The sequence below is a fragment of the Protomyctophum parallelum genome, assembly GCF_964188405.1.
Source record: "Protomyctophum parallelum genome assembly, chromosome: 13".
NCBI classification, from domain to species: Eukaryota; Metazoa; Chordata; class Actinopteri; order Myctophiformes; family Myctophidae; genus Protomyctophum; species Protomyctophum parallelum.
Window position 1 is genome coordinate 16864583 of NC_139708.1, and position 24869 is coordinate 16889451.

Sequence of the window (24869 nt, forward strand, 5' to 3'; positions counted from 1 at the left end):
ACCAGGCATCGGACATGGATGGAGAGCGGCACATGTTGCACGAGTCTCCATGCATGCATGCACCACGCATCAAAGACGTTGTCTGCGTCTTGGTGAGCAAAGAAGATATGCAAATTGTTACACTGACTTCCAAGAAATGACCACAACAAAGTGGTCAAACGACCGACCTGTGTGCGTAAAGTTTGTGCGTAAAGAACCAGCAATTGTTTACTCATGGCATGGGTTTGAATTTGATATGTAGCCTACATTTTTGAATGAATGTATTGTTGCCAACCAGAACAAAGTAACGAAGATGTTTACACGTTGTTTACCTAAAATTATTTTGATAATTTTTAAATAGTTATTAATGAATGTTTTAAAAACTGAACTGTCAAAAAGCATGACTGTGTGCGGTTTCGTTTCTATCAGTAGAGTTGATGATGGGTGCGGAGAATATCCTCCAACAAATAGTATTTTTCTTGATCAAATGTCTTTCCCCCCTGATGTACAGCACAATAACTGCATTCAAAGTTCTGGAATGTTGCACGTTTATCAACTAACTCCACCTTAGCTTCTTAGTTCTTGGATTGTTTCTGTTCCCGCTCAGCATGCTCGCTTCAGTCCTACTTCCTACTGTATGTGAGAGGATCCTTTGGACCAGTTTTGCACTTCAGAAATCACCAAATGCTGCATGCATGATTTTTGTACCAAGAAAACTTGAAGAAAATGCTGTGCTATTAATAAATATTGACATGATAACATTTTGTCATCTCATCTGTTAATTGTAACAATAGCACCATTACATACTAATGCATAATTCACGTAGCCTATAGGTCCGTCAATAAAACATATTTGCCGTTTTGGGCTTTTTAATTTAGTTCACACTTTAATTTAAAATGTAGGCTAACGTTAACGTTTTCTATTAGTTTTATTAATCTGACTGAAACAGTAACCAACATTTTAGATGTTATCCCTGGACCCCCCCCCCCCCTCCCCCTCCCCCAACAAAAGTGACATTTAAAACCTCTCCACATTGACTGAATGACACTGACAGATGTGGCTGATTCAAAATGTATACACATGTAAATGCATACAAGAAACAAAGCCTATCCACGCTCCCTTGAGTGCAAATATATATTGGCATATCCACCTTATTGTCTTGTTCAGACTAGAGACGACACAATGTAAATACACAATAACAGGGTAAAGTAATAAAGCACTGAGAATAATAATACATTGGCATTGAGAATAACTCATAAAATATCCTAATATAAGACTTCAACTCCCGATTTGATCCTCTGAATGATCTCATTCATATACTATAATTATATTGCTAAGCAATTTGTTGTTGAGTGTGATGGCTGGAATACGTTATTAACCCATTAAAATCTGAGGTCAATTCTACAAATGTCTTTGTTTTCTGAAAAACAGTGGTTCTCAAGTTCTATTTATTTGGCCACCGATCCCGATCTCAAAATACTTTTGTTCTGGGGACCCCCAGACGAAAAGATTGAGTTTAAAAGGTTTGCATTAAAAATGTACACACATTTTCATGATTTTTCCTACAATAGCGGATCTACAAGCTAAAAGTGACTCGCTATATGAGCTTGTATATCTGCTATTTTTGAATAGCTAAAGTATAAAATATGGATTATATCTAAAATTACACATAGATGCTTTCCCGGTCTTGATGCGGGTGTTATTGGATTTTAGAGCTTTTGAGCTGAACTCTCTAAGGACTTAGTGAATGTAATCAAGAAGGACCCATGCATCCGCACTTCCCAGGGGGGCTAGGTTTATTACAGGTTCCACAGAAATCAATTTTTCTTTACCACTTTGCATGTGTGTGTCATACAAAGCTGACACAAGGACATCTGTCAAGTGAGAAGGAACTTGTTCTCATACCATGGTCTGACTGTACAATACACCTTTAAAAAAATCTATACCAAACTGCTGTCATTGTTCAGAGCTAAAAAAAATAAAAATAAAACACTTGGGAATTATGAGTAAAACAAACAAAAGCAAGACTATGAGCTAAAAGAAGAATATGAGGTAATGGAAATTAGAGACTATAGCAAACATAGAGACAAGCAAAAACAATACAAATAGAGGCTAAATGCAAACTATAGGCTACAGACTATGATGAGCAAAACATAAATAGACTGACCAAATAAACAACAAGACTAGGCTATGATTTAAAAAACTGCTGTTTATGAGAGCAAATAAACAATATAGAAATAAACAACTAAAGATATGATTAAAGAAGCAACAACAGACTGCAACTACAGATAATGAGCAAAGAAACCAAACAGAATGTATGAGCAAAAAAATCAAACTAGATTATGTGCTAAATAGGCCTAAATAAATAAGTTTACGAACAAAAACTAATCTGAATATGCCACAGTTTCTCACTTAAATGTTCTACAGTGTAAAGATTTACCATTGTGGGTATTCTACACTCTTAGTTAAGAACACTGGATTTAATTGTGTACCTCTGCTGCTTTCTGCCCTCCTTCCCTGTCCCTCTCATTCAACCGACTCAGAAGCAACGAATGTTCTCATTATTATTTCAGTACTTGTCAGGAGAGCTGGCCAGCTGGGGTAGATGTAGCCATCTTTCCAAACACACCCATGCGTTCACTTGCCATGTGCACATACACAAACACATAGTTTAATTTGACTCTATCAGAAAAAAGTACACAGAACATATTAGCTACTGCACTTAAGTTTATTTTATTTTTACAACAACCAGAGACCCATTATTGTCAGGCAAACTGTGAGGGTGCATATTGATGCAATGTACGTACGGTAATTACTACATGACCACAGATGTATATGACCATTTTTCTATTTATATTATATTGAAACAAAAACACAATTGTCCTGCATTGTTATAATGAAACAAGGAGGAGAGGAGTGAATAATCCAAACATTGTTATTCATGGTGGTAAAACAAACAAGCAAACAAAACTGGACCTGTCCTACCGAAAGCCACTGCCCTAAAGGATGAAGGATTCACGGGAATGCAAGGTTAGCAGAGATTGATTGATTGATTGCTCAACAATTGAACTATGATGACTAGTCCAACATAAATTGTGGTAATAAGTCCACTAAGTATGTTTAAGAGTAGTCAAGTTGTAGGAAACAAAGAAACAAATTAAGAAACGTGGTGTGGTGCACCTTGGACCCTTCTCCCCTGAGCAACATGTACATGTTATGTAACCTTGCGTTGTTGAAGTAGCCCCATAGAATGTTGAAGTAGCCCCATAGAATGTTGAAGTAGCCCTATAGAATGTTGAAGTAGCCCTAAATGTTGAAGTAGCCCTATAGAATGTTGAAGTAGCCCCATAGAATGTTGAAGTAGCCCCATAGAATGTTGAAGTAGCCCTATAGAATGTTGAAGTAGCCTCCATAGCCCTCCATAGTATGTTGAAGTAGCCCTCCAATAATTCATTGTCAAGCAGCGTCACCACTGACCTTTTACAACAAAGACGTACTGTATATACCACATGCAGCGAATGTAATGAATTGAGCAGGAGCTGAGAAAACATGCCAGAAATAATGGTGATTAAACAGCATTGGTATTTCACACTTTACAGAAAAAATAAAAAAGAATCCCAAGAGACAACACTTTGAGCGAAAAGAATACATTATAGTATTGAGGTGCAGTGGAAGGGGATGGAGACATCTATAAAAAAACTCACTTTCTGTGCGGAAGCAACAATGTCCTGCGATGATTTAAGTGGCTCTCTCTGATTCAAGTCAGATCTATGGGGTTGTATCTTATTCAAAGGAGATGATGCCGCAGGGACAGCAACGGCAAAGTATAGGAATGGAAATAATATAATCACATAGGCTACTGTATACAGTATACACACGATTCACTCCTCAAAACTGCATAAATTCCTGATTGCTTACTTTTACAAGTTTAACACAGTGGCCTCTAGTTTGAGGGGCCATGTTTTTTTCAATAACTTTTTTCATTTAAAAAACAAAAAAACAAAACAAGGACGGTTGTTGGTGTTTTCGATTAATCTAACATGGTTAAAATGGAGTTTGATGTTACAATGGGTTTGTATAGGAAGGTGGCATGTCTGATAAAACGAATATATAAATATAAACTAATATCTAAATACTGAATGAAGCAACTTAACAGCAGTCTGGGGTGCTCCTAAAATAATATAAGTTATATTTCTGAGTTAAATGACCACAAGAAAATGTGAAAGTGAAATATCCGTTTAACCTGTGCCATTCGGTCTAGAGCCAGCCCACTCCAAAAATCCAGGCCGGTAATTTCCACACACCTATGCATGCGCACAGATCATTTCAGAATCTGCTGATTCTCACTAGACTGGATTTGCAACCTAGCAAAAAATCGAATTGATCCCTGTCTAGGCATTTATTGCATTATATTTTACCATTGTATATGATCTGTTGGTCAAACTCATTAACCACGTCAGGAATGCCATATCCACAGTGATGGGCTGAGGCCTTATATTTTGGAATCCTGACGGGAGATAGCAGTGATGCTACTCCGTAGCGACTGTGTGGAATGCTGGCTGAATATGTTAAGTTTACCACCTTCAAACTAGAGGCCATTCTGTAAACAATAAGCCATACTTACTATTATTTCCACTTGGAGTTTATCTATTCTTATCATTGACATATACAATGATATAATAGAACATTTTATTTTAGGGCTGACCTGGTTCACAGGAAACAAAGTCTTGATCGGCACAGAGACGGGTGCGTAGGCACACTGGGCCACACACTGTCTGCACGGTCACAAAGACCTTCAGGCATCTGAAGGTCTTTGTGACCTGCGTTGCTTAAATAAAATTGTCCCTATTGTGCAAGGTGTGCGGGTCCTTTTATTTGATTCTCTATATTTTAGGGCTGGTATAAAAGTCTTTCATAAGAATGAAAAGGGAAGTGATCAGGCACAATTTATGTCTTAACAAGTTCACATCCTTTTTTGAGATCACAATTCAGATTCTTAGCGCCTCTGATTGGTTTTCCCAGTGCAAAATCATTCCAGCAATGAACCCGTCGCTGCAAATAATTGTTTTTTCTCAAAACATGCAACTCGTTTCTGCACCCTGGATCCCTGGAGTCTATAGTGAACTAGCAGGAGGGGCTCACAGGTACCCCTGAGGTAACCCTACCGAGCACTCAGTCCGTGTGTCCGCCCGTCCTTGCCTCAAATCATGAACGCAGAGTGCAATTTGAGGGAAATTTTGCATGCACATTCCCACTAGGCTACTTGATTTCTCATATTCCATCCTGATTGTGGAAGATTGGCTTCCAATGTTTTCAGGTGTGGACAGTTTTGTACAGAATGCCACAAATCATTAGAAGAGAAATAAAGTCAACAGTGCAAAGCCAAACAAATAACAATAATAGAAGTAATAGACGTCATACATAATAATAATAATTGTACTGTCTGTCTGTCTGACAGACCGACCGATCGACCAAATGGCTGTCGAATCGTTATGGGGAGGTTTACCCAGAATAGTATTATGCTCTAGTAGTCTACACTACAGGATAAGACCAGATGGAAGCTGATAGTCACAGCCTTATTTTCCATAGGGAATGTAGAGGATTAAGTAAATAAGTAAGTACCAAGAGTGCATATTCATTGTTCCAGATGGGGAGGCATCCATCTTTTAAACTCCCAGCTGCCACACAGGTTAGAGGTTATTATTTATTTGGATTGCAAAGATTCTAACTGTGAAGAGAGTGGAAGTGCCAGCTAGGGGCTCTCTGTTGGCCTAGTAGAGTTTTAGACCTGCTGTGCAAGCGCAACATGTCAGTATTTTTCAGGGACTGGGGAAGGCCACAACAATTCATCTAATTAACGGGAGATGAATGAATATGAAAAATTCCGTTGTTATAATTTGGGTAGGAGTATCTTGACAACTGGCCTTATTGAAGGGCAAGGGTTAATTAGGCACAAGTGAGCATCACTGAGCTACCCTGTCTCTCTTCACCTCGGCTCCAGTCCAACGTTTGGAGCCTTGATCATGTCAAATGCAAAATCGACCACTCAATCAGGCAAAATTAATTAATGGAGAGAGTCTGAATGGTACCGATCTGGTAAAACTGCTGGATCCAATTTGGGTCAGACTCTGATGCGTTGCATTTCTCCTGCTGCACTCACTGAAAAAAAGTGTAAATGTCCCCAAAACATGTTTTCAACAATGCTTCATGGAAAAATACAAGCGCCTGGAGTTCGTCTGGAGTTCCACCAAGTCCAAAAATACCTCTGGGTATGCTTGGATAGAGCTGTCCTTTTTGTTTGGAAGCCAAGCAAAAATAAGTTTTACTCTTTCTTATGTACCTGTACACAAGATGTAACAATAAAGTACAACCTTGAACTTGAACCAACATGTTGAAGATGTGAGGGCCAAGGTGACATCAAGGTGACATATCCGATGTCTCGCTGGTACGACCTGGGGAGCTTCCGCCAATACACTAAGCCCTGGTCTTCTCTGCAGCTGAATACTATGCCCCAGTCTGGTGTAGGAGGCCACATGTCAAGAAGGTAGACACTGTAATCAACAACTCTCCAAATCCTCTGTTCTACCTGCCAGTCCATATCCTGGCTTTGACCTTTTACTGCGGCCAGTTTTGAATTGCAGTTGAATGCCTTGTTTGAGCCAAATCTGGGTTGAACGTGATTAGTGGAGCTCCCTCTGGTGTTGTGGACGGCGTTGATGTTTTGGAAGTCGTTTGGTACACATGGGTGTCTTTGTGGTGTAGCGTATCTTGTAGACCAGACCCATTGCAAGTTGCCCTATAAGATTAGAAAGCAATGGTTGTTGATTAATTGTTTGAATTTTCAACTAACATTAACCCGTTATCTTTTCCCCATGTTTCTTACAGAATGATTACAGGTACTGTGTGATTGGAGAATTTGTATTCATCAATGACTTTCATAAGAGGGTAAAAGTCTGTATAATCTCGTGAATTATACTTTTGAGCATAATTGAAGCGGCATCTCCAAATTTCTTTTTGGAAAGGTTATGCAATATCTAGAAAACCTGCAGAGGATCTGAGCCAAGTAAAGGCCTTGTGAAGGAACATAAAACAACAGGGAGTCTCTGATGTAAGCTGGCTCTAACGAGTTGAGAGACTTTGACAGACACATGACACATTGGCATAGTCTAGTTAAGACCAGAGTGACTGAGAAACAGCCGAAGGCTGATAAATAGACGGGAAGCAACCTTTTAATGATTGGCCGATTGACAGCACATGACCTCAATTCGGAATTCAGCCTATGGGATCTGTCGTCATGGTTACAGTCTCGCAGGTTATGGCATCTCTAGCGGCTGGCTACACTAACTTGGCACACACACACACACACACACACACACACACACACACACACACACACACACACACACACAGACAACAGCAGAACATACAAACACTGCAGACTTTCATTTAGAGCCTGTGTCTACATTGCGTTTTATGAGCGGGAGGGTGCTTTGGAAGTTTGGATATCATCTCCATAGCACTAGCACTGTATAGCTTAGTTGAAACAGCATAAACATCAACTTCTCATGGTTGGGGGTGGCAATGATTACAAATCACCCGTGCTGGGTTAAAAAATCACCCGTGCTGGGTTACAAATCACCCGTGCTGCGGGTTTCAAATCACCCGTGCTGCGGGTTTCAAATCACCCGTGCTGCGGGTTACAAATCACCCGTGCTGCGGGTTACAAATCACCCGTGCTGCGGGTTACAAATCACCCGTGCTGCGGGTTACAAATCACCCGTGCTGCAGGTTTCAAATCACCCGTGCTGCGGGTTACAAATCACCCGTGCTGCGGGTTTCAAATCACCCGTGCTGCGGGTTTCAAATCACCCGTGCTGCGGGTTACAAATCACCCGTGCTGCGGGTTTCAAATCACCCGTGCTGCGGGTTTCAAATCACCAGTGCTGCGGGTTACAAATCACCAGTGCTGCAGGTTTCAAATCACCAGTGCTGCGGGTTACAAATCACCCGTGCTGCGGGTTACAAATCACCAGTGCTGCGGGTTACAAATCACCCGTGCTGCGGGTTACAAATCACCCGTGCTGTGGGTTACAAATCAGCCATGGCTTCCTGTGAGATTAGAGTTAGGTTAGGGTTTGGGATAGTGTTAGTAATGGTCGGATTCATCATTAAATACATCATTAAATACGCTGACGACTCGGTCATCGTCAGCCTGCTTGACAATGATGAGAACTGTCACGGGCAAGTGGTAGACGACTTTTTATCCTGGTGTGACAACGCCTTCTTACAGCTTAATGTTTCAAAAACAAAAGAGCTATGCATAGATTTTAGACGTTCCCCACAATCCCCCCAGAAGAGTGTTGTCAATGGACAGACTGTAGATATTGTGCCCAGCTACAAGTATCTAGGCACAATTATTGATGACAAACTGAAATTCGACCTAAATACTGATGTGATGCAAAAAAAAAGGTCAACAACGCCTGTACTGCCTAAGGAAATTGGCTAAGTTCAATGTCGACAAGACTCTGATGAAACTGTTTTACAGCGCCTACATCGAGTCCGTCATTTCTTTTTCCATTATCTGTTGGTATGGTAATCTCTGCATCAGAGACAAAAATTCCCTAGGGAGAATTGTAAAAGTGGCCTCAAAAATCATTGGCTCACAAATGAACGGCCTAGACCAGATCTTTAAGAAACAGGTACTTAACAAAGCCCTGTGTATCCGATCTGATGCTGCTCACCCACTATACGGAGAGTACATCCTTCTCCCATCCGGCCTTCGCTTGCGAGCCCCCTGTGCCACAAAAAACAGGCACAAACATTCCTTTGTCCCGGTCTCTATTCACACACTGAATGCTGCTGTGCGTAGATCGAGGATATAACCTTATGATGAGCACCTTTACTTTTTACTGTATTATCTTGTGCCTATGTCTATGCACACCACTTTTATGACCTATCGCATAGCACTTTAAACGCCTGCACTTTAATGGTTGTGTGCACCTTTTACTCTGGTATCCGCTATGTGAACTGTTTGTTGTCTGTACTGTTTCATTCATTGTTTAATGTACTGTCTATGCTGCAACCCAATTTGCCCTTCGGGGACACTAAATAAACTTGAACCTTGAACCTTGACTAACAAGAGGTTGGACCAATGCCACGCACAGGGCCTGCAGTTGATTCCATAGTAATTCTGTGTTGTCACTTTCAGCTGTTGTGAACTATGGGTGTTCTAATAATAATAATAATAATAATAGCTTGAATTTATATAGCGCCTTTCATGAACCCAAGGACGCTTTACAAAATGTACCAACAACAATCAACAACTATATGCCATAAGCCTGAGAGAATAAGTGTCTTTTCAAGGCAGCCTTAAAAGAGTCCAGTGTTTTAGCGCACACTGAATGCTCTGTCCCTGAAGGTTCGCTTGACTGCCTTGGGGACAGAGAGGAGGTCCAAGTTTGTGGACCGCAGGTTTATGGAGGAGGCCTGATAGGTACTGTGGAGCCAGGGCTTTTTTTCATTTGTAGGTGAGGAGGAGGAGTTTATAATTGATACGGAACTTGACAGAAAGCCAGTGCAGTTGTATGAGGCTGGGGAGGGGAGGATGTGCTGCCAAGGCTTTGTGCGGGTGAGAACTCTGGCAGCTGAGTTTTGGACATACTGCAGCCTGTCCAGGTAATTGTTTGGGACCCCAAACAGGACTCCATTGCAGTAGTCCAGGCGGGAGGTTGCATGGATGAGGGTCTCGGCCACGGAGTCAGAGAGTGAAGGGCGGAGTCTGGAGATGTTCTTAAGGTGGTAGAATGCTGATTTCGTTATGGATTTGATATGTGACTGGTAGGAGAGGGTTGAATCCAGAATGATGCCCAGGTTGCAGACTTCCAGAGATGGAGTTATGGAGCTGCCATAAACATGAAGCAGGAAATGTCCAACTTTGTGTAGCAGTGCCTTGGGACTCGGGAGCCATGACCATGAGCTCTGTCTTCGAACTGTTTAGTTTGAGAAGGTTAGTGGTCATCCAAGCATTTATTTTAGTGAGGCAGTTGACAAGGGACTGAGGGGGGAGCTGAGTGGAAGGTGAGGTGCTGAGATACAGTTGAGTATCATCAGCATAGCAATGAAAGCTCAGACCATGGTGGCGAATAATCTGGCACAGGGGGAGCATGTAAATGGTGAAAAGTAGTGGGCCAAGTATGGAACCTTGTGGTACACTGTGGTTGACTGGGGCTGGGTGAGATCTGGAGGAGTTGATGGCGACAAACTGTTGTCTGTTGGAGAGATATGACTGGAACCAGGAGAGAGCTATGTCTGTGAGGCCAAGGCAGCCGAGGAGGATGGTGTGGGAGACTGTATCAAAAGCTGCGGAGAGATCCAAGGCCAGAATCAGCAACAATGAGACGTGAGAAGGTCATTGGTGATCTTTAATAGGGCGGTCTCCCGTGCTGTGGTGAGTTCTGTATGCGGATTGGAGTGGTTCATAAAGCCTATGGTTGGACATGTGTTGTTGTATTTGGGCGGCAACTACTCTTTCCAAGATTTTACTGAGGAAAGGAAGTTTGGAAATCAGCCGGTAGTTGCTCAGCTCCTCAGGGTCCAACCGGGGCTGGTGCACTCACTAGCGTGTATTGTGCCGTTACTTACAGAATTCTGAACTTAACCTGTCAGAATATTCATTCATCTTGAGGCTTTTCTTTTCTGTGTTCCCAGGAGATCTTCTTTCTCCGACACCCATTAGCCAAAAACCCATTTGAAATCACAGTACAAACACATAAAATGTTTACCGTTAAATTATGTATGAACGTGGAGTAAGTTCAAGAACAAGACAGCCACTGTGATAAATGCCTAAATGTCTGTGGTGTTTGGTTGAAGCTGCACTGCTGTGACTCCTGTGAGACAGGAAAGTAAGAAAAGGAACAACCACATTGCAGACAGACTAAATCTTGCGAATGAAAGGAAACAGGAAACCATTTTCCTGAGTCTTGTTCATCTCTTGGAGAATGAATAAGACACTCCTCCTCTGCACAAGGAGTTTAGAGGACTTTTTTCTGAGGGCATCAAGTGTGGTTTAATATAGACAGACTCACTGAGTTTGCAAGTTTATCTCTGCTACAATTGTATGCCTGTGTAAGACCCCAGTGAAATATTCAGGAGGTAAATTATGCCTTCAGTCCAGTGGAACGTTAAAGAAAACCCTTAGAGCTGACAGGTGTAACACAGGTGGCACTTTAGCCTGATTCTAGACGGTGCCTAAATTAGTCCATGACTCACTATTGATATCATCTTTACCCTGTGCCCAACCTCTCATTGAGGAAATCGTACACTATTCCAAATGTAATTATCAGACAACACTAACCAAATAAAAGTTTAAGATGGAGCATGATATTGCCAAATCTCATCTTCTGTGCAGGCCTTCGGCGGTGAGGTTAAATCTAATCTATTTGTGAGGGATGGACAGTCATACACTGCAATGAACCAACTTTCACCTATGTTTCTGTATTTAGCCAAGGATCATTTTCAGGTCAACATCATACCTGTATGTACACAGATTTACACTCAAAGGAAGGAGGGGGATGGAAGTGTGGTGCTGGGGATGTCAGATAAGTGGTAGAAGAGAGTTTGGGTTATCAGGCATGGTCGAAAAAGAGTAGGATAAAAACTCCCGTAGAAGTAGATAAAACAATGTCTCCGTCTTCGCTGCTGTAAATAGAAGAACCTATCACCATGGGACCAATCAAGCCTATGAGAAACGGAAAGCGAGCAGGCGTCAAAGAGTGGGAGTTTGGCCTGTCTGAGACAACTGGCATTAAAGTTGCTTCCTCTAATGACTGCGTCCTCTCAGGAGGACCGGCGGCATTTCATCCAATTGATTTCAAACAAAAATAACCTGTAATGAATATCCACCAGCGCTGACAGGAAGTAACATTTTACTCATGAGGATAGCTGTGTTCGATCTATCCACATGCACCGTTGCCTGTGACAACCGTGCCCCACCCACCCACAACCCCCCCTCGCCACCTAACCCGCCCCCACAGTGTCCACTTGTTCACTCTCCTCAACCACATTAAATACACAATTGGTGCCTGTGGCTTACTAGTTAACCCATTGCATTAAGGAACTCAGCGGGCAAGGACAGATGTGTTAATTGGCACAGGATGGTGGTGGGTTACTGGCTGCACCCAACTAAAGGCACAGTTGGGGGGAGGGATGAGGCTTGGGGGAGGAGGGAACATCTGTCAGTCAGCCACTATCCTCGGGGAGTAGAGGAGAAGAATAAAGAGAGAGAGAACAGGCCCTATCTCGCGCTGTCTTCCTCTTACTGTCTCTATGAGAGACTCAACATCAGTCCCACCATTCAGTGCCCAACTTCATAAAAGTTGACTGTCTGTCTGTCTGTCTGTCTGTCTTTCACCATTATTGGCCGCTGTGGAGAAGACTGATCTATTGTTAATTTGTTATAGTTCATTGTTCCTACTTCCTATCCAGAGACGCATTACTATTCAGATGCAGGGGTATAGGGTAAATAAGGAAATCAAACGGACACAAATTTGTTACATTTCATTTTGTACGGTTGTCGTGCATCTAATCTATGCTCACTCGGGCAATGCATGTTTTTCTTATGAGAGGCGGAGAGAGCGAGAGTGAGGCGAGGAGGACAAAATTAAACTTTTAATAAATTGATGATACTCCTTGCTGACATTAACCAAACAAACCCTAGAGTGCATCTTGGCAAACACGCATGCCGCCCGCCCCCACCACCACCACCACACACATGCATGCACGCACACACACACACACACACACACACACACACACACACACACACACACACACACACACACACACACACACACTGCAACCACCACATAAAGGCTGCAGGAGCAGGGTGGCGTTGCCATAGGAACTAGGAAAGGTAATGGCCATGTTCTTGAGCTCATGCCGCAAGGGTTGAGGGGCAAAAAAAATAAGGGAGGTGGGTGTGGGGGTGTATGTGTGTGTGTGTGTGGGGGGGGGGGGGGTGAAGTGAGTCAGACTTATAAACTAATGATGAGAGGTTTAACTTCCAATCCTCCATCTTAGTAGTTAGTACCAATATCCAAGCCAGCATCAGATTGATGGTGGCCTCAATTCTTAAAAACAGCACTGTGTTTGCTTTTAATGCATCCATGATTGGAGGGTTCACCTAATGTGGCTAATGGTGTTAGCTTTGATGAAGAGTGGACTAGGGGCCTCTTTAAGCGTGGCCTTCCATCAGCACTCCTGGGGCATGATGAATAAATGATCTCTAATGCAATGAACTAACCTTTCAACTAACCAGTCAAAGCTATCGCCACCCATCTTTGTATGTATGCATGTATGCGTGTGTGTGTGTGTGTGTGTGTGTGTGTGTGAATGGGGTGCAAGAAGTTGCTGAGAAATTCAAATTATTTAATCATAGGCTCATTCGCCTGGACCCCACAGTTCTTTGGCTCAAAAGGAAAGGTTCTTGGATCTGCCATTAAGCACATTAATATTTATGGTCAGCGAATAGAGGGTATGCGCGTGACATCATCATCATACCTGGAAGTTTGGGAACGCCTACTGAGTGGCAAAAAAAACAACTTTCTGGCCTTGACAGCCTATACATCCAAACAGAAAAGTCCTATCTGATTGAATTAAACAATGTTAAACAACGTTAAACTCACTTTGCCACTCGATTTGACACTCACTTTATGCATGCACATCCCTCTATATATGGCCACACATGGCCTACGCAGTCTATCTATCGGTAGTCTATTGGCTACAAACATTCACATTCATCAGCCACATATAAAGTGTGTGGGCTTGATTAGATAACTCTTTAGGTTGCTTTGCCAATTATGCACAGTTTATTAATTTAGCCTACACAGCATTCTGCTCTCTCCCATCAAGCTGATTATCACCCACAAGTCTCTCGTCGCCGTTGTCCTTTGTTTCATTTTGCCCACACACAGCATGGTTTTTATAGATAGAGGCGATCCTCCCAGATTATAGCACAGCATATTTTAATTACACCATTTGAAATGCAATGGGGGCAGATGGGCCTTTGTGTGGAGACATGACAGTGAAATAGGTGGGCTGCACAGGGATGTGAGAGTCGATGGCAGCAGTAATGGAGTCTATACGCTAATTGGTGTATTCCACCATAGGGAAGTTAGATTAACATAGCCTATTCGTTTAATTTGGAACACGCGGACAAGAACAGTATACTGGCCATGCACCTGCATGGTATACGGCTAGGCTCTCCCAAATATGGACATGGTACTATGTTTGACCAGGTCTTACTCAAAACATTGATCATTGATCTCAAATGACTGGAAGAATAAAGGAGAAAGAGAGAGAGATCTTTGTGGAGCTTTGTCACCCTAAAAAGCGTTCCATTCAATTTGACACAAGGGTCTGCTATATAAACTGTTGGAAGCAATTTGAAGCAAATCTCAAAGTGCTACAGGCAGAAAAAATTAATGAATTGCATTTTTATAGCGCTGTTCCAAGTGCTCAAAGCGCTTCACAATGGTTCATTCATTCATACATTGGGAGGTGAAGTGGCGAACAGTCGACGCCAGCGTCCTCACTTCCCACATTCACACACCAATGGTGGCAAGCTCACACCGACCAACCCATTGGAGGCAATGTAGGGTTCAGTGTCTTGCACAAGGACACTTCGACATGTGGACAGGAGGAGCCGGGATTCGAACCGCCGACCCAGGGATCATTGGACGACCTGCTCTACCTCCTGAGACACAGCCGCCCAATTATAGTCAGAGGATATTAATAAAATCTGGGAATACATTTCTTACCAAGAATGTTCGAGGGTTCTTCACCAATATGTTTGTAAAGGTATCTACTAACATATCTGGTTTCTATTCAACCACCCTATATACGTACTAGGGGAATTTTTGACAGCTGCTGAAAGTTGGGGTACTGTACATCAACAAACATTATAAGGCAACATTTTCTAATTTCATTATGCTTTAAGTAGCATGTGACATGTCAAACTATATAGGGTTTTCATGATTCTGAATCCATTCCAAGCATTAGTTTTGCACGAAAACTTGGGCTAAAAACGGCCATAGCAGTCATCACAAATGTGATGAGGTCAGCACATTTAGGCACATTTAGGCAAGTGGCTATGGCAAAACTAGGGGTCTGTGGCCAAACTAGTTTTGCACGAAAAACACTCTTTGGGCTAAAAACGACCACAGCTGTCATCACAAATGTGATGAGTGGCTATGGCCGAATGTTGATGAACCCCAGCAGCTGTGAAGAATTCCCCTAGGGTGGTTGAATAGAAACCTATGTGGGATATATAGTAGACACCTTTAGAAACACATTGGTGAAGAAAATAAACCTATGTGGGATATATAGTAGACACCTTTAGAAACACATTGGTGAAGAATATAAACCTATGTGGGATATATAGTAGACACCTTTAGAAACACATTGGTGAAGAAAATAAACCTATGTGGGATATATAGTAGACACCTTTAGAAACACATTGGTGAAGAATAGAAACCTATGTGGGATATATAGTAGACACCTTTAGAAACACATTGGTGAAGAAAATTAAACCTATGTGGGATATATAGTAGACACCTTTAGAAACACATTGGTGAAGAATAGAAACCTATGTGGGATATATAGTAGACACCTTTAGAAACACATTGGTGAAGAAAATTAAACCTATGTGGGATATATAGTAGACACCTTTAGAAACACATTGGTGAAGAATAGAAACCTATGTGGGATATATAGTAGACACCTTTAGAAACACATTGGTGAAGAAAATTAAACCTATGTGGGATATATAGTAGACACCTTTAGAAACACATTGGTGAAGAAAATTAAACCTATGTGGGATATATAGTAGACACCTTTAGAAACACATTGGTGAAGAAAATAAACCTATGTGGGATATATAGTAGACACCTTTAGAAACACATTGGTGAAGAAAATTAAACCTATGTGGGATATATAGTAGACACCTTTAGAAACACATTGGTGAAGAATAGAAACCTATGTGGGATATATAGTAGACACCTTTAGAAACACATTGGTGAAGAATAGAAACCTATGTGGGATATATAGTAGACACCTTTAGAAACACATTGGTGAAGAAAATTCTTGGTAATAAATGTATTCCCAGATTTGACATTATTCTGACAATATTCCCTGACTATTAGAGGAAAAACGTATGACATCATGAAATCAATGTACATTAACAACAAATGCACTGTTGAGATTGATGTAAAACACACATAGGCCTAATTTCCCCCCCCAAAGCAGGTTAGACAGGGATGCAGCCTGTGTCCAACCTTCTGCCACTAATGAACTGACAAAAATATTGGAACTATCTACAGCACCTGGCATCCTCGAAGCAGACACAGATGTCGAATGCTTACCGAAGATGATGTGGTGCTGCCGTCTCAAGGAAGGATTACAGCAGCAACTTGATCTCCCAGATGTGGGCCCTGACAGCTGAATCTAAAATTATTTAAAACAAAAAAAAGGAAAAATGACAGCAACACAGGTACGGTGTACCTTCAACAAGGATGTGAACGACCTGAGCAGCGCTGATCTCACAGAAAATAGTACAGTATGTACGGCAATTCCGTACATACACGACTAAAAAAGATAAATCCGTAAATATATACTACTACTGACGGAGGCGTGGCTTTCACAAACAAGTGCACAAAGTGCAATTTCACCGTGGCTGGGTGAGTTCGGGTTTTACATTATTTTAGGATTTCTAGTCGTGTATGTACTGACCTGAGACACGGCAAGAGCCGCAAGAAAGGCTTTCTATGCCATCAAAGTAAACATCCAAATGAAAACCTGACTAAAAATATTAGACTCTGTGATAGAACCAAGTTGACCATGATACTGGTATCATGGTCAGACTCAGTATCATGGTGTCAAGGTCAGTATCATTATAACAATCAAAAACAAAAATTGTATGTCTGAGTTATATTAGATAAAGGTCCTGTACCTAATTCTTACTGTTCTTTATACCCCATATTGCAGACAAAAAGGAAAACACAAAGATGATTTTGGACAACTTTAGTTTTTTTCAACCAAGGTTCATGTTTTAGGTTGTTATTAGAGAAAGTAAAAGATGAGTGTTATTTTTTTTTTCATTTGCTGCTTTCTTACGTTTTAGGGATTTTAGCTGTTTTTGACAGGGGGCAGGGGCATTCGAACATGGGAAATATGTATTTTTTAATACAGTTTTAAAGCGATTTTTTTTATTTATTATTTACTATAGTCCTACTAGACCTCAATAAATTACATCTGGCCACAGAAGATCACAGGATATACTGAATGTGAAGGTAGCCTACTGGTGGGAAGCCACACTGTGTGTCATATAGGCTCAATATGTCAGTTTGACACATTCAATAGATCCTGTGATGTTTTGTGGCCAGATGTAATTTCCTGGGGTCTAGTAGGACTATAGTAAATAATAAAAAAATAAATCGCTATAAAATTGTGAAAGAAATACATATTTAGCCCCATATGCTCGAATGCCCCCGCCCCCTGTCAAATACAGCTAAAATCCAGAAAAACTAAAGAAAGCAGCAAATGGAAAAAGATAAACACTCATCTTTTACTTTGTCTAATAACAACCTAAAACATGAACCTTGGTTGAAAAAAACTAAAGTTGTCCTTTAAATTCCAATATTTTATGACCCAAAATTAATCAAAGAAATGCATAATTCAATTCAACTAAGCAATCACTGCATTGATGTTCAAAATACAAATAAAAAAATCTAACCATGCCTTTGTAAATCCACAGCAAACACACTAGAACCCCAAGCTGCCTCACTTCCTGGAACTTGTATAGCTGTTCCTGGTACCTCACTTCCTGGAACGTTCCTACAAGTGACCAATTTGTGTAATTTTATGAACGCTGATATGATAACAGATAATTAATGGCTACATTTAGATGTTAAATATTCAACTGGTTTTTTTTAAACAAATGTGTCCGAATATTCAGAAGGACTCAAATGCAGAAAACAGCATGCAACCTTGCAGGCAAGAGGCAGAATACAGTTAGATTCCAAAAAGCAGAACAAAAGTCAATACCATAGCCTAGGTATGTCATCAAAAGGCAAAACAAGGCAGGCAAGCCAAGGGCAAGGCAACATAAGGCTAAAAAAAAAAAAACAGACAGTCAATGTCTCAAACAGGAAAACGAGTGGTGGTTCAAGCTGGAACAGAAGATAGGCGTTACCGCAACAAACTGACAAATGGTGATGTTGAAGCTCACTCAAATATATAGCCTAACTAATTAGAGCAACAGACAGCAGGTGAGTAGAAACAGGCAATTGGCTGTAGACTGATTACTAGGAATGCAAGGGGGTGTGAACTGATATGAAGGGCCCAGGTCTAGGGAGGATTCCTGACAAAATGTATTCCTTTTCTTATCACCAACCAAGTAAGTTTCTTTCAATACGGCATACAAGGACAGGAAATAAACTCTTTCACAAATGTATGTAGCAGCGTCACATCACTGTCAGTATCTTGGCCAGTATCATGTCACAGGGCTATGACAAGGCCTGAGATCCCTGTGACAGGGCTGTGAGGTCTGTGACAGACTGTCACAGCCCTGTCACAGCCCTGTCACAGCCCTGTCACAGGTATGTCAAGGCCTGTCACTGGCGTTTAGGCGTTATGACTGACCATGACATCCCTGTGACAGGTAACATGTTACCATGTTATGTGGTAACATGTTGACAGGTGACAGGCCTGTGACAGGGCCATGACAAGAGCTTGATGTGACAGGGCCTGACATCCATATATAATTCTACTTATAACAGGCTTTATTTTTCTCTCCATGGAAAGTAGGCAAATCCTTACATGAAAAATGAAAAGGTTACATTACAAACCTGAAAGCTCTCACCTACAGAGAGAGAGAGAGAGAGAGAGAGAGAGAGAGTGAGAGAGATAGAGAGAGGTGTTTGTTGTTTGCACCTGCACCCCATAGCAACCTGCAAGCGTCTCTTTGATTAATACCTGGTGACAGTAAATAACATCAGCTTTTTAGATAGGTATCGGCTATAATGGCATGGACTGAAGTTACTTACCCACCCTTACAGCCACATGACCCCCACAGCATGCAGACATGTTCTGTAAGTACTGCTTGTTCATTATTTTAGCTTGGATATGACATGTTATTATCTGTCAGTTCAACAGGTAACATGGGTGCGCTGTGCGCTAAAAGGTAAACGTATAGCCTATTAGCCTGCCTATTGACTCCTTGTGTCACTGTCTGAAATACAAACTATTCTCTATGATATGATTCAGCTTGAATCACTATAACTATGTTAATTATCACCGGTTTTTGGGATGAGTTTATATAGGTTCAGTAGGACAGGTAGATGTTCTGGCATTGTGCTGACGGCAGGCAGAGACGCTCATGACAGTCCCTCCATGTGTCTCCCCAGGCTCTCCAACAACCCACCACTATTTTGCAGATGCTCCCAGCAGCCATGATGGCTCCCGGCTCTGCTCCCTCCATTAGGACTAGTGGTCATGTCAAGGAAGGTATGGCAGGCTGTCACTGCACACGCACACTAAATCTCAGGATTTCACAATCCTAGTTATTCTTTCCTGTCTGTCACATTATAAGTTTGCATGCATGCACAGTAGATTTATTATTTATGCTGCACTCTCGGCTCCACAGAGTGTGTATGTGCACATGGGCACGCAGGCATGCACACCCTGTCACTGTGTGTGTGTGTGTGTGTGTGTGTGTGTGTGTGTGTGTGTGTGTGTGTGTGTGTGTGTGTGCGCGCGCGAGCGCGCGTGTAAATTTGTCAGCAGGCACCACTTATCCTTGCTTAGCCATCCATATTTAGATATGAACTTTTAAAGATATCATCCTGCCAAAGAAATGTTTCTTGGAATAAGTCCAATATGAGGGCTTGTATTTGAAACTGGAGTCAGCAAAAAGACAGCAGCAGCAAAACTAACAACAATTTGAAGATGTTTTCCTGGATGACCTGCTTTCCATTTTGGGGCCCACAACATTTATTTACATATTAATGATGACCTACCGGGTATTCTATTGTTACCAGCAGTGCCAGTGGCCCATCTAACAGATGTGAGCAGGGTTTTTAGCATAATATTCATTAGCTACGCGCCGTACGCGGCTACGCCTACTGGTTGAAAAATACAGGGACCTTGCAATCTGAACCAGTGTTGTTTTTTGCAGCAAATTTTGATTTTAGTTTTAGCCATAGTCTCTTCAATATAGTTTTCATTTAGTTTCAGTCACATTTTAGTCACCTGGAATGTTTTAGTGTTAGTCTACCGGTAGTTTTAGTCGACTAAATATCATAAGATTTTAGTCGACTAAATCTACAGTTGATTTAGTCGACTAAACTGTATTTTGACGGGCCTTGATGCCGTCGTAATGAAAATAGCCGATCTACAAGCTCACAACGTTGTGAGCTTGTATCATTACAATGAGAGCAGACCCATGCATGCTCCACTCAAAGGCGGCAACCACCCCCCCTCCAGGCGGCAGGGCGAACAAGCCCCCACCCCAAAGCAGAGCACCCACTAGGGAAGAATGCTGGTATAAGAAATCTACGGTTGGCACGGAAAACCTCCAAGTACTGTGGCAGACAATGTTGGTCCAATATGATCTAAATAAGGGTCCCAAATGTTGTAGAAAGTGTCCAATTTAGAATGCAACATGCATGTATGGGCAAAATACATTGAAAATGTATTTTGATACAAAATACAAATACTGGGTCAAAAAATTTATCTAAATACAAAATACATCTAATTTCTTCCATCCCAGCGAAATACAAATTACAAAATACAAAAAAGTATTTCAAATACGTATTTCAAATACATGTATTTCAAATACTGCCCATCTCTGCATGTAATGTATTCACAAGGAATACAGTCCATTATAATGTTAGGCCATGATTTCTTTGATGGAGCAACATCCTTGATCCAAAACAAAAGAATATTCTTCCTAGCAGCAAACATTAATAAGTTGAATCATGCAGCAGCTGATAAGATGGAGAAATATCACATCTGGTTATTGCATCACTCATCTGTATGTACAAACAGCTGAAGTCAAGGGGTATAAGGAAATCAATAATTTAGAAGTGTGAGTCACTGCCCAACAGATATTGAGTGAAGGAGAGGTTATAGAATGGAGACCGCATCTCATATTCAATTCATCACCTCAGGCTGGAATCAAATAAGTTGAATCACCTTTTGAATTAAACACCACCAAGTCGCATGGGGACATGAGGAAATAAAAGCAGCGTAATGAAGTGGATATATGACATCAATGATTCCCTTAGGGAAATATGATAGAAATCAAAAGAAACAGGGCACTCTGGCTCAACCAGCTGTACTCACCATATATGACTGTCCATGATATTTCAAAAGGGGAAAGTAGAATTTGCACGGTAACATACAATATAAATATTGGGTATATATTGGAAATCCAATATTCCAATAGTAAATATTCTGTATATCTAACAAAGAAAGTGTGTGTGTGTGTGTGTGTGTGTGTGTGTGTGTGTGTGTGTGTGTGTGTGTGCGTGCGTGCGTGCGTGCGTGCGTGCGTGCGTGCGTGCGTGCGTGCGTGCGTGCGTGCGTGCGTGCGTGCGTGCGTGCGTCATATCAACATGTAGACCTCGTAGATTTGATGATGATCCAGAATGCCCAGATGCATCAGGTCATCATGAACAACATGACCATGTCAACCCTCAGCTTGTTTGGGTACAACAACAACCCTCCGCCCAGAGGTCCAGAGGTACTGTACAGTTCAGTCTGTGACTGAAGGGTTCAGGTTCAGATTCAGTTTGAGTACTGTAGGCAGTTGAGGACTCAAGTTGAACTGAAATACCTAGAAGTGAAATTCAGGTGCTCTGAAACGTTGAAAAAGTTAATTAACACACCCTTTGAATGTTCTCCTCAAAAGTCTTCAATGTGAACTTAAACGTATTTCCTTACTTACTTAGACTTAGTTCCTCCCGTTCGTATTGGAACATTGGGCAACGAGTCCCCTCCATTTTCTCCGGTCCCTGGCGACCCTGCATGGCGTATTTCCTTACATTCAATTCATTTTCTACCTTGAATGAAGTCTAATTAGATTCACAGCTGCTGAAAGGAGATTAATAGTTGAATGAGAAGCGAACATTTTCTTTCACCACCTATAGTAGCCTTTTATGTGCAGTGAAAATTACGCCTGGTTTTGGCTGTTTTCCAGCCCTCCCTAGCTCAGGTAACCAGGTATCCAGTGATGATTCAAGATGCAGAGGAGAATGAGGAGATCCACTACCACCATTACCAACCTGCCCCATACCTGTCCTATCCAGCCTGGTTCCCCCAAAACCCACAACCTACACTAGTCTACCAAGACCTCATCCATCAAGCCCAGCAGCCGGTTCCCTCAGCATCGCCACACAGAGAGAGGTGACGCACAGGCACACACTGTAATATCTTTCATACAGCACATATTTTCATAGCATATTGGTTTTTTTTGCCACCACTATGGCAACCAGGCAGACTTTGTTGATTTCGTTTACATAACCAATATACAATTTAAATACAATTTTAAACCAACTAGATAGTCACAGTTTTACCGTCTCCCCAAAAGAAGGATCAGGATAGTTTCGCATTGCCAGATGATCCGAGATATCCGGCTACCGATATGTCAGGGGAGTTCAAAATCCAAGGTAGTTGCTAGAACAGCTGCAAGAACAAATCTACATTGGAAATTCAAATGGCGGACTCTAAATAACCTTTTTTAACCTTTCAATTTGTTTTCTCACACAATTATAGCAACAAAAGGTGGGAGATTGACCTCAGTTTCTAGTTGAGCAAAGTATTTAGGATCAGGATAATTAATCGTACATCACCTTTAATTTCGCCAAAGAGAAGATTTACCTTTTGTACTTCCCACTCAAAAATGCACTTATCACCACTGGAAAACACACACACACACACACACACACACACACACACACACACACACACACACACACACACGCACACACGCACGCACACACGCACACACGCACACACACACACACACACACACACACACACACACACACACACACACACACGCACGCACACATGCATGCACACGCACCCACACAAAATAAAATAGGGCTTTCAATTATTCTTGCATATAGTACATAGCAGGTTTGTATACATGGACATGGAAACTCATTCATTATGCATTTGTCAAAGGGTATGACATTTATTGTATTGTTTCTTTCATATGTGATGTAATGCAATCCAGGCGAGGCGTCCCCCCACCTCCCCCACCCAGTGCCACAGGGACAGTGAGAGCCGACGTCCCACCTGCAACAGGTACGACACCATACAGTGACACCCGCCCCGACAACCAGTTAGCAGTACGCTAATTAATAATGTCACCATTAAAAGACAACGGTAATGATGTTGATAACAGCGAGTATCACAATTATGGTGATGAGAGAGGGCGCTGATTGTTACTGTGATAATGGCACAGATGATTGCGTATAGCCCTAGGAATGCATTCATCAGATGTGTTTTATCTCTCATGCTTTCTCATTGATTCCCTCACAGAGTACTACAATGCTACAGAGAGAAGATAATTGGCAACAGAGACGGGAGTCTGATTATTGCTTTCCTTGTTGTAATGATGATACTTCATGAGTGCATTTGCCTTGGGAGAGATGTCATCATACTGTACGTAGGCACATCAATCCCATTTAGTTTATTTAGCTGCTTCCGTTCAGGACTCTTATCGAGTCTTTGCCTACTTTATCTGTTTTATGTACATCTACAGCAAGTAGAGAAAGCTAATAACAGATGTATATAATAATAAGTTCATTTTATACCAGTTTCTACTCATCTTTGCCAAGGTGCAATGCCACAATGCATCCAGTGGGGAGCAGCAAGTGATTTGCCATGTTGAAAACTGAGAACAGACTGCTTACTTAGTTTCTTGTGTTAATTGATTACACACAATTTGTATAATACACTTTTGTACAACACTGTGGCTTGTATGTGTGTTGATATTTCTGGGAAAAACACCAGCCTAGACAGGAGTGCACACAGATAGGCTCAATAGCATACTGTAAATCTCATGTGCGTGCTTTAATGCTGATGCAGTTGTCCAAATTAGCATAATTTAGACCTGTTACAATCAATAGCATTGACTCAATAGCACAAAAATAGGCTATAATTAAACAGCGTTCCGGTAGGTGTTTAAAGCATTCTAGGTTAGGGCATTCTAGTTTAGGGCATTCTAGGTTAGGGCATTCTAGGTTAGGGCATTCTAGTTAGGGCATTCTAGGTTAGGGCATGACTTACTGTGGGATACCGAGCAGATCAACACCACATATTGTTTTGTAATGTGGTGTTGTCTCAACTTGTCTGACCCTTGAGAAATCCAGACCAAAACACGTACCCATGAATCAGCCTATAATCCTGAATTGTTTCATAGATGCCCCCTGTTCTCCATTCTCCCCACCCCTCCCACAGTAAAATGGAGCTAGAATGGTGCCGTAGAAGGTTTGTCATCCTCGAGCTGCTGTTCATACAGTACCCAGGGCCGGGCCAGGGCCTTCATTTTCAGGCCCGTTGAGAATTCTACCACTGGGTTCTGTATGAATGGCAGCTCGAGGGTGACAGTTTGGAGCTACTAAATTACCTGCATTAGAAGACAACTAGCTTTCTACCATTATAGTTGCATTTGACTGTGAGAGCGGTGGGGGAAATGGAGAAACAATTCAAGGCCAACAGTTATGTTGGGACAGGATTATATAGGCTGATTCATGGGTACACATGTTTTGGTTTGGATTTCTCCTTTAAATACAACACACAGTCACAGACAGATTGGGGGGTCA

At 41.7% G+C, this 24869-nt stretch overlaps 1 protein-coding gene across 1 annotated transcript; it reads left to right on the top strand.

Annotated features, from left to right (window-relative positions):
* Positions 1-8131: 8131 nt before the first annotated feature.
* On the top strand, positions 8132-23612 carry LOC310868522 (proline-rich protein 29-like; the record flags this gene model as incomplete). The annotated part of the gene is made up of 6 exons (XM_083778977.1): positions 8132-8227; positions 19440-19539; positions 21657-21778; positions 22235-22440; positions 23276-23346; positions 23584-23612. 6 exons carry the CDS (start codon positions 8132-8134, stop codon positions 23610-23612), a joined length of 624 nt encoding a protein of 207 aa, XP_083635103.1.
* Between the last annotated feature and the right edge of the window lie 1257 nt (positions 23613-24869).